A 10592-nucleotide genomic window follows, 5' to 3' on the forward strand; every position below is an offset into this window, starting at 1 on the left:
ATCATTCATGTCTCAGTATCTGTGTCACCCAGCCCAGAACCCTGTTCTGTCAGTGTGAGGCTTTGCACCAGGAGCAGGGGCCTGCCAGGAAAGGGCCAAGAAGGACAAGTTAAGAGATCCAAGTCCATCCCTGCCACAGACTTGCTTGTAAACCCGAGTGAGGTATTAATACCAATGGGTCCCAGGCTTCTTGTCTTTAAAACAGATGCCAACTGCAGATGAAAATCCCTTACCTGAAATGCATGGACCAGAAGTCTTTGGGATCTGGGATGTTTTCATCGTTGAGGAATGTTTCCTATGTGCAATGCGATGTCTTGGATTTGGGGAGGGCCACTGGTAAACCCAAGAATCACTGTGTTGCATATATGGCGTATACACACAGCCAGAAGATGAGTTCATGCAAGTCTAATGCAGCTGCATTTTGACTGTGATCCATCCCATGAAGTCAAGTGTGGAATTTTCCGTTTGTGGTGTCACACTGGTGCCCAAGAAGCTTCGCTGGGAGACAGGGGCCATCTTGCTGAGGTTGGGTGGGTTCAAACACACTAAGAGCTGTAAAGTGCTTAGGGCAGGACTGACAGAGTAGGTGCCGAGAGTGCTGGCTGTCACTGTCATGGCCATCACCGTCACAGTGGTGCCTCAAGAGGACAGCTCGGATGCAGAGCTTTCCTACTGTTCGCCCACAGTACAATATGCTCATTGGCAGTTTGTCCCCTTGCCCTTTTGTTTCTTCATCGAATTCACCAGTACCCAAAGGCTTGTACCCAGGGGCTTGTGTTCTAACTAGGAGACAGGAAATCCACAGCCAGATGCACCTCGCAGGTACGGGGATTACAGAGTGTGCAGAAACCAGAGGATCGTCATGGAGATTGGGCCTCGTTTGAGGGTTAGAAGAAGACTCAATGTCATTAAGTAAAACCGGGAGAGAGAGGGAGGAGCTTGTTAGGTAGAGACCCATCAAGAACCGTGCTGTGGAGAGGCGACTAGCAGTGTTGCATTTTGGAGACTTCAGGTGAAGGAAGCGTGTGGGACATGGTGATTGTTAAGAGAAGCAAATGGAGAGCAGGTGAGGCGGGCCTAGAAGTCCAAGCTGAAGGCTTAGGCATCATCAGAGGGCAATGAACTGCATGGAGCCTTTGGCCCACAACAGTTTGAATTCAATGTTCTACCATCCTGGACCAGATGTATAGAAGCATGGCTTCATCCCACCCCTTCAACCCCCAAAAGCTCCACAGGACCAACCTGACCAGAATCCTTCCCCTTCCTCCCAGGTTCCAGGGCAAAGAGGGTTGGGCCCCTGCTTCCTACCTAAAGAAGAGCAGTGGGGAGCCCTTGCCCCCAAAGCTGGGCCCCAGCTCACCTGCTCACTCGGGGGCCCTCGACCTGGATGGTGTTTCCCGGCAGCAGAATGCTATGGGCAGGGAGAAGGAGCCGCTCAACAACCAGAGGGATGGCCGGTTTGAAGGTCGCCTGGTGCCGGATGGTGATGTTAAACAGAGTGAGTGACGCCTACCCTGGCTCAGACAGCTGAGGTCTGAGTTTAGACGACCTCCTTGTAGCATACCTGACATCTCATGATATCCTGAAGAGAACATGGAGACTTTGGGTAACTCACAAGACCCCTGGACTAGCAGATCACAGGATCTGAACAGTGTAGTGTTCCTTCCCTAGATTGTTCCATTGTGTCACGATCAAGCACCTGGTGTGTGTCAGAAATCTCCTGATTAGCTCACTGGCTTCTCCTTTGAGGGACTGCTTTTTTTTTCCGGATAAAAACCTGAGAAATGAGACCAAGGCTCTTCACCTGGTAACGGTGGGCCTGGGGGTCGAACCAAGGCCTACACCCCTCTAGTGTTCTCCATGGCCTCATATGTGAACCAGAGGGAGAAAAACTGACCCCGTGCTGGGTTTGCTTCACCCATTTTGTATTTCAAAGCTTCCCCATTTATATTTTATTAATTGTATCCCCACACACTAAGAGTGAGGTTACCCATAGCTGTTTGCATTGTGCCTGGAACTGTGTCCCCAGTATCCTGTGCTGGTCCTGAGGGCAGCGAGAATCTGTGGAGAAAGGACTCCACTCCTCACAGAGATGGGGGCTGAGTTTCATGCTCTCTGCCCAAGCCTAAGTGTCAAGAGCTTCATGACTGCTCCAGGACATAGCAGGGGTTCTGGCCAGTCCCCAGTCCTGTGATTCTGGTCTCTCATGGTCAAGAGCATAGTCCACTAATAGTAGGGGACCAAAATAAAATCTGAAGTAATGTCACTCTGTTAGGACGTTCATATGTTAAATCAAAGTCTCCTCCCCCCGACACACACACCTTGATTAACAGTGGCTCATTTGATTGAGAGACGCATTCCCATTCTACGCAACAGAGTAAGTGTGTGTCTACAACTGAGACGATACTTCCATACAGTCAAGAGTCTTGGTCTCCAACATCTGTTTTGTGTTACCCTCAGCATCCAGTGTGGCCCATCACCGTCCAGCCAGTGAAAGGCAGGGAGGTGACATAGCACAAGTGCCCCACCCTCCCTCATGCTCTGCTGGACATATTCAGTGGCAACATTAAGCAGCAAGGAAGTCTAGACACGGTAGTCCTTATGGAGAAACTAAACGTCTTGGCTAAGACTCAGTATTCTCTAGTATAGAAGACAAGCCAACTCCTGCTGCCAGGGAGAGGTAGCTATCCGTTAGGCTGTCCCACAGAAAAGGACCGATGGCTCAGAGTCAAACAGTAATTTTGTCCTATGCTGGGAGCTCATGAGTTTGGGCCCAGCCCTGTGTAGCTCTGAGTCCATGGTTTTTGCTCTGGGTGATCAGCCTCCCACTACTTGGGGATCGGTGCCAATCGTCTATTGGAATATAGAAAAGGTCCAGGGGAGGTCATGGTGATGGAGGGTCTCGAGACAAGCATGAGGAGAGCATAGCCAGGCTGTTCTCACATGTGGCTCCTGGACAGAGAGGGGAGGGAATGAGACCCCACCTGGCTCCCACAGCTGGGAATCTGTCTGTGGACCTCTGCATGCGAATGAACTGGGGTCTTGTTTCCCCATAGGATCACCAAAGATGAGGCAGAGACCCCCTCCTCGCCGGGACATGACCATTGTAAGTACACACTTGCCCCAGAGCCTCACCTCCTTGGCTGGGGCTTGGCTGGGACACCACAGACTCTCACATATTCCAGTGCTGTTCAGGCAGTTCTTCCTGACAACAGAGTAACCTGTGTGTAGCATGCCCAAGGTTAGACACAACACAGGTTTATCTGTGGTGACATTCTGGTATTCTGATCTATTTTTAACTCTAAAGTCCATTTACTTATTTATGTAGAGACAGAGTCTCACTATATAGCCCTGGTTAGCCTGGAATTCTCTGTGTAGACCAGGCTGGCCTACAACTTACAGAGATTCGCCTGCCTCTGCCTCCTGGATGCTGGAATAAATGGTTTTTGCTGCCATGCCCTACCTGTAGGTACCTTTTTAACCAATATAGGCTGAGCATCCTTAATCCAAAAATCCAAACTGCTTCAAAATCTTGACACTTTGAACACCAAAAGTGGAAACAAAATTCCATACCTGACCTCACGTGACAGATCACAGTCAAAATACAGGCACACTAGAAATACCGTAAAAAGCTCTACCCTGGCTAAATACACATGAAGCATAAGTGTATTTTGTGTTTGAACTTGGATCCTGTCCCTAACGTGGCTCACTATGTATACAAATATTCAAGTTGTATAACACTGGTGATCACAAGCAAGTTGGAAAGGAGTTGCTTTGGAAAGGGGCTCTTTGAAAGTATCTGCCATTTCTTGGGTATCTGTCCAGCACCATAAATATGCCTGGTGAGTCACCCAGTAGCATATTTAATGGTCATAGCAGTTGTACCAAGGCAGTAATGTTAGGATACCCATTCTACAGGAGATGAATTGGAGGCTTGGCATGGCCCTTCACTGGCATTCCAGCCCACCTTGGTCAAATTCAAAGACCTGAGGTCTTCCCACAGCCTCACTGCCTCTGACATTTAGACCCTTTTGCCTTTTCCCAAGTTCTCACCATGTGCCCAGATGTTGCTGGTAACTGTAAAGTTGAAGGGCCAGGGGACCTCAACTAGGAGGTGACAGTCAAATCCTCTTGGTTTTGTCCCTCAGAAGCTAATTGGGCTTCCTAGCACCCCTTGATGTTGTGTACCCCCTCGTCCCTTCATGCCACCCTGACTCAGTCAGCCCTGTGTGTAATCCCATCAGCCTCGAGGCCTCAACCTGCCGAAGCCTCCCATCCCGCCCCAGGTAGAAGAAGAGTATTACACCATCGCCGAGTTCCAGACCACCATCCCAGATGGCATCAGCTTCCAGGCCGGCCTGAAGGTGGAGGTGAGCACCTGCTGCTATCCTTCCTTCTAGGCACTGGCTTCTCTCGTCTCGCCTCCTGTGGGGGAGGGGAGAGGAGGTTAATGGCTTTATTAAGTTGTGATTATGTCTTCATAGTCACGTCCCAAACTGTTTGCCACTTTGAGTGTTCAAGTCGTTGGTTTCTTTTCTTGGGAGTTGTGTAACCACACTCCGGTTCCAAAGCCCTTAGCAGGAACCCTGTCCTACCAGCGAGCACTGGTCTCCCTTCTCACATCAACCCACCCTTACCTTCTGACTAGAAGTGGGGTTATACAATATATATGGCTGTCTTAGTTTGGGTCTTATTACTGTGAAGAAACAGGATGGCCAAGGTAACTCTTCTAAAGGCAAACATTTAATTGGGACTAGCTTAACCATTTCAGAGGTTCAGTCCATCATCATCATGGCAGGAAGTATGGCAGCACGCAGGCAGGCATGGTGCTGGAGAAGGAGCTGGGAGTTCTGCATCCTGATCTGTAGGTATCCAGGAAGAGACTCCTTCTGCCAGACTTTGAGCATACATACGAGACCTCAAAGCCAACCCCTCATTGACATATTCCCTCCAACAAGGTCATACCTACTCCAACTAGGCCACACCCACTAATAGTGTCATTCCCTGTGTGCTAAGCGTTTAAACAGTCTATGGGGGCCAAACCTATTGAAACCACCACAATGGCTGTGTGTGGCTGGCTTATATTTCCTTTTCTTTTTTTTAATTTTTAATTATTTTTATGTGTATGGGTGTTTTGCCTGTGTGTATGTCTGAATAGCACATACCTAATGTCTGTGGAGGCCAGAAAAGGGCATCAGATCCCTGGGTACTGGAATTACAGACAGTTGTGAGCTTCCATGTGGATGTTGGAACTGAACCTGGGTCCTCTGGTAAAACAGCCAGTGCTCTTAACCTCTGAGCCATGCCTCCAGCCCCTCTCTTACATTTTAAGACAATGTGTTTATTGTGTGTGTGTGCACACATGGCACTCACAGTTGCCACCTACAGTTTCCCATCCAGAAACAGTACCTAGGACAGAAGCTAGCCAGGCTGGCTGTTTGTGTCGTGTCTTCCTAGTTACACCCCAGTCACGTGCGTGATCCCTCCCACACCTCCCTCAGTGCCACGCCCAATGTCTCTTAGCCTTTGTAGATCTCTGTGCCCTCTGAGAAACTATGAGGAGTCACCTAAGGACCCACCTTTCCCCATGCTTTCCTCTGAGCTGGACTGCAAATCCACCGCTTTCCTCCTTGAATGTGCTGCATGAAGACAGCTATCCATTCCTTCTTGAAACCAGAAGCCCACAGTGTAGGCTATGAAGGGCTTCTCCCATGGAGAGCTGAAAAAGCACTGTGTGGCTTTAATGGCTTTTATGGGCTGGGGGACAGCTCTGTGGTAGCTCATAGGTCAGGTGTTCACACATGGACTCTGGATTCGATTCAAGAAAGGAAGCTCGAGATTCTTTGACCGTGTATTTCCTACAGTTTCTACTAACACACAGGGCTGAGCAGTAAGCACTGCCACACAGGCTCAGAATGCAGCTCAGATGCTGCCAGGGATCCTTGGGATTTCAGCAATGCACTGGAGGCACTGGAACCGGATGCAGCTGCATGCAGCAGGGTGTGAATGGAGGTGTCACATTGTTTACTTTTCTGACCCTTCTCTATTCTTGCTCAAGCTGGTCATATCCATCTCGCTTCTCTCTGACCCTATCAGTGTAGCACTAGCTGTCCTGGAACTCACTGTGTAAACCAGGCTGACCTAGAACTCACAATGCTTGCTTCTGCCTCCAAAGAACTGGGCTGAAAGGCATGCATCATCCCCAGCATGTCAAGCATTCTTTAACAGAATCATAGCTACCACCCACATCGAGACTTCTGCTTTACGCTCCCAAGATGTTGATAGCCCCGCCGTGGAGTTTTGAGGGTATGATTACCAGGAAAGCTTGGGGCTCAATCAGCTGTTCTTTTGTGTAATGAGCTCCATACACTGGCTTCCTTTTTTCCTCTTTTGCTGTCTGGTTCATATCTACGTCATCTCAGGCCTCCGTTCTCATTGTAGAGGCTCCTGCCAGCCAGGCATGGTGTCAGCTCATGGTCTGCACTTTCAAACATGTCTTCTGATGGCAGTATGGTGGCAGTGGGTACTGATGGGGTAGGCATTTCTTTGGCATCTTACCTACTTGCTAACTAGGCTGACGGGAGGCCTGGGCAATCAATATCAGCCTGTTTTACAGATGAGACTCAGAGGGAGTGGGTAAATGCTTGTCTAAGGGTAGAACCAGTAAGGGGTGGGGCAGGGACTTGAACTGTGGTCTGTCTAGTTTCAAAGCCCAGGCTCTTTCCTTTTCTCTCATTCCTGTGACTTTGCATGTTTCCTTCATCACAGCACATGGCTACTCTCTATAAACAAAATCATGATTAACGGCCCACACAGGAGATAGGCGTGGCCAGGCTCACCTCTAATCTCTGCACTGAGTAGGCAGAAGCAGACCAACCTCTGTGAGCTGCTGTCAACCTCGTTTTCATAGAAAATTCTGAACCAGCTATGGCTGCACAGTGAGACCCTGTCTCAAAAGAAAAAGCAAAACTAGACAAAATCTGAATGGCAAGAGTTTCTGCCACCGTCCTTTTCCTTGGGAATCAGTGTGACAAAGCCACGCTGATAACTTCTCCTCATGATCGTCTGTTTGCCTTCCCTCACGGTTTCTTAGTGTTGGAGTTGAATTGCTGATGAAGGCTGTGTGTCCGGCAGTGCCACTGACTGTACCCAGCACTGCCGAGTATTATAACAGACTGGTCACCTGTTTGTCACTCCTGCTAGCCTCACTCTGTCCTGCCTGTCCAGCACATCCTTGTCTCGGCCGCCTTCCCTGTAATCTAATGTAACACGTAACGAGTGTGTTTGCACTCTTTCACTAAGACAGCGGTGCCTTGGCTTGTTTGAACATTAGCAAACCTTGCTACTCTCGTCGTCATTCATGTGGCGGACCTCTGAGCTGATACCCAGGACTCTGCATTCACAAGTTGGGTCTCCTGGTGCCGAGTCTGGGGCTGCTGTCCTTGCTGCCAGGCCTCGGTCCTTATGACTCCTATGGCAGTTTCTCGGGCCAGGCACTGCTCTTCCTGAGGGGCAAAGGCAGACAATACCCAGCTGCCTGCCCTCCCCCATTCACCCTCCTCAGAACCCCTGCCCATTCTCTGCTCTCCTGGGGTTCTGTCCTGCATCTGTAGAATGGGATGATAATCCCTGGATCACAGGGCTGTCTTGAGCATTAGCTTTCCTGCGTCCAGAACCTGCCTGGGAATCCCAAGTGTTAGTTTTCTAGGACTGCCACATTCCAACATACCCAGATGGGCTGGATTAAACACAGTGATTTTCCTTCTTATGGCACTGGAGCTGAAGTCCCAGGTCAAGGTGCCTGGTGGGTATCTCCTGTGGCTTCTTTCCTTAGCATACAGATAGCCACCCTCTTGTTATGCTGTCACACACATAATCTCCGCTCTGGATTTACAAATCTCAGGCCTGCTTTTATGACCCATTTCCACCTAGTTGCCTCTTTAAAGACCCTGTCCAGATGCAAGGACATCTGGAGTACTGAAGGTGAACACTTCATGTAGGGACTCAAGAGCACGCTTCAGCCTGTCTCACACTGTTTACGTAACTGTTCATCTCCAGTAATTCACTTGGATGATACTAGACCCAGGAGACATCATATCTTAAATAACATCATCAATTTCAGTTCAGGAACACCACCGTTCAGTTCAGTGGGTGTACAAAACAGGAAGAGATGCCGATAAGAGATAAAACTCATCTTATTCCACCAGGTTTAGTTGCCCTGAATGTAAGCATAGCACATCATTGACCTGAGGGTTTTCCTGTGTTTAGAGATTCCTATTTTTCATATGGCATAGCTGCTATAAACACCAGACACTAAGTGTTTTTCCTGTCCCCCTTCCAGGTGATTGAGAAGAGCCTAAGTGGTTGGTGGTACATTCAGATGGACGACAAGGAGGGATGGGCCCCAGCGACCTTCATTGACAAATACAAGAAGACCAGCAGTGCCTCGAGGCCCAACTTCCTGGCCCCCTTACCCCACGAGATGACTCAGCTTCGGCTTGGGGATGCAGCTGCAACTGAGAACAATACTGGTCCAGAAGCAGTGGGGCCCTCCAGACCCCTGCCCGAGGCACCGCACGGTGGTGTGGACTCTGGGATGCTCTGGTCCAAAGACTGGAAAGGAGGAAAGGAGGCCCCAAGAAAGGTCTCTTCAGACCTGTCTGCGTCAACAGGATATGAGGAGATCTCAGACCCCACACAGGAGGAGAAGCCAAGCCTCCCTCCACGCAAAGAGTCCATCATCAAGTCTGAAGAGGAGTTACTGGAGAGGGAGAGACAGAAGATGGAGCCACTCCGGGGCTCCTCCCCCAAACCCCCTGGCATGATTTTGCCAATGATTCCAGCCAAGCACGCCCCGCTGGCCCGGGACAGCAGGAAACCAGAGCCCAAACCTGACAAGAGCAAGTTCCCACTGAGAAATGACATGGGGTTAGAGTGTGGCCACAAGGTGCTGGCCAAGGAAGTGAAAAGACCCAACCTCCGGCCTATCTCCAGGTCCAAAGCTGAGCTGCCCGAGGAGAAGGTGGAACCCACCCCTCAGAATCTGTTCTTGAAGTCTAGACCTCAGGTTAGGCCCAAACCAACTCCTTCCCCCAAGACAGAGCCAGCTCAGGGTGAAGACCAAGTGGACATCTACAACCTTAGGAGCAAGCTCAGACCTGCCAAGTCCCAAGAGAAAGCCTTATTGGATGGAGAAAGCCACCATGCTGCTGGGGGCCATGACACAGCCCTCAGCCGGAGCTTCCTTCCCGGGGAGGGACCTGGCCGTGGCCAGGACAGGTCTGGCAGACAGGATGGGCTGAGTCCCAAGGAGACACCCTGCAGAGCCCCTCCCAGGCCAACCAAGACCACAGACCCTGGGCCCAAAAATGTGCCTGTGCCTGTGCCAGTGCCTGTCCAAGAAGCAGCCCAGCAAAGACCTGTGGTCCCACCTCGGAGACCCCCACCCCCCAAGAAAACCTCCTCATCTCCATTGTCCTGCAGGCCCCTCCCAGAGGTCAGAGGGTCACAGCGTGAAGAAAGCAGAGCCGTTCCTGCTGCAAGCCGGGCCCTCCTTGTCCCTCCGAAAGCCAAACCCTTCCTCTCCAACTCCTCAGTGGGCCAAGATGACATTCGAGGCAAAGGTGGGCTGGGGCCACGCATCACTGGCAAAATGGGAGAAACCAGAGAGAAGGCAGCTTCCTTCCTCAATGCCGATGGCCCAAAGGACTCACTGTATGTGGCTGTGGCCAACTTTGAAGGAGATGAAGACACCAGCAGCTTCCAGGAAGGGACAGTGTTTGAAGTCCGGGAGAAGAGCAGCAGTGGCTGGTGGTTCTGCCAGGTCCTCAGTGGGGCTCCTTCCTGGGAAGGCTGGATTCCTTCCAACTACCTCCGGAAGAAACCCTAGCGTCCCTGCCCTGCCCGGAGACCCCAGGGACCCTGCCGCTGTCCCTGCTGGCCTCCCCCACGTATTTAATACGCATCTTAATTTATCAGTCTTCACACCGTTTCAAGGAAGGCGGCCATTGGAGTGCTGTGGCTCCATCCCTGCCAGGGTGGAGAATGCTTGGTGCAGAGATGTCCTGTAGCCTGGGTCTGGTTCTCCTGTTGTGGCATCCCCAGAAGTCTCAGAAGCCACCGTCTTTGCTAGGTAGAAACCACGTTACAATCCTTGTCTATAGTAGAACCCATCCTCCTAGACAACGTCTTGTCACCTAGAAGCAGGACAGTGACACTCACAGACCTCCAGAGCTGACACCAGTTGCCTGCAGGACTTTCAGACCCTATACCTCGGTGCTCAGTTGTGGCATAGAGGGACAGCCTCCACAGCCTGTGACAGCTTGCTCTAACTTCTCTGTGTTACTAGAAGCCCAGTAATGGCTTTGTTCACTGTTCCCAGAATACCTGGTGCCAGGAAGAACCAAGTCCCGAAAGAATCAGCTTCTGGGTTTTCTGCTTCTAAGTGCTGACCAGATGCAGCTGCCCTGAAGTGGTTCTAGAGATTCACTCGGTCATCCTGCCTCCTGTCTGCCTTGGACAGCGATCAGTCCTAAAGGAGCATGCTTCACTTCACTGCTGAAGCCTCTGGTCCATCCAGGGCTTTTAAATTC

The 10592-nt window shown here is 50.7% G+C and overlaps 1 protein-coding gene across 1 annotated transcript in view; it reads left to right on the forward strand.

Annotated features, from left to right (window-relative positions):
• Sh3pxd2b (SH3 and PX domains 2B) overlaps window positions 1–9941 on the forward strand; it is a 78999-nt gene extending 69058 nt beyond the window's left edge. The window contains exons 10-13 of the mRNA XM_028756508.1: window positions 1272–1498; window positions 3057–3106; window positions 4245–4370; window positions 8342–9941. Of these exons, the coding sequence (XP_028612341.1) occupies window positions 1272–1498; window positions 3057–3106; window positions 4245–4370; window positions 8342–9889 (1951 nt within the window). The 3' untranslated portion in view covers window positions 9890–9941. The remainder of the gene's footprint in view (window positions 1–1271; window positions 1499–3056; window positions 3107–4244; window positions 4371–8341) is intronic.
• The last annotated feature ends 651 nt before the right edge of the window (window positions 9942–10592 follow it).

The sequence above is a fragment of the Grammomys surdaster genome, unplaced genomic scaffold (assembly GCF_004785775.1).
Source record: "Grammomys surdaster isolate TR1022 unplaced genomic scaffold, NIH_TR_1.0 126121, whole genome shotgun sequence".
Taxonomy (NCBI): domain Eukaryota; kingdom Metazoa; phylum Chordata; class Mammalia; order Rodentia; family Muridae; genus Grammomys; species Grammomys surdaster.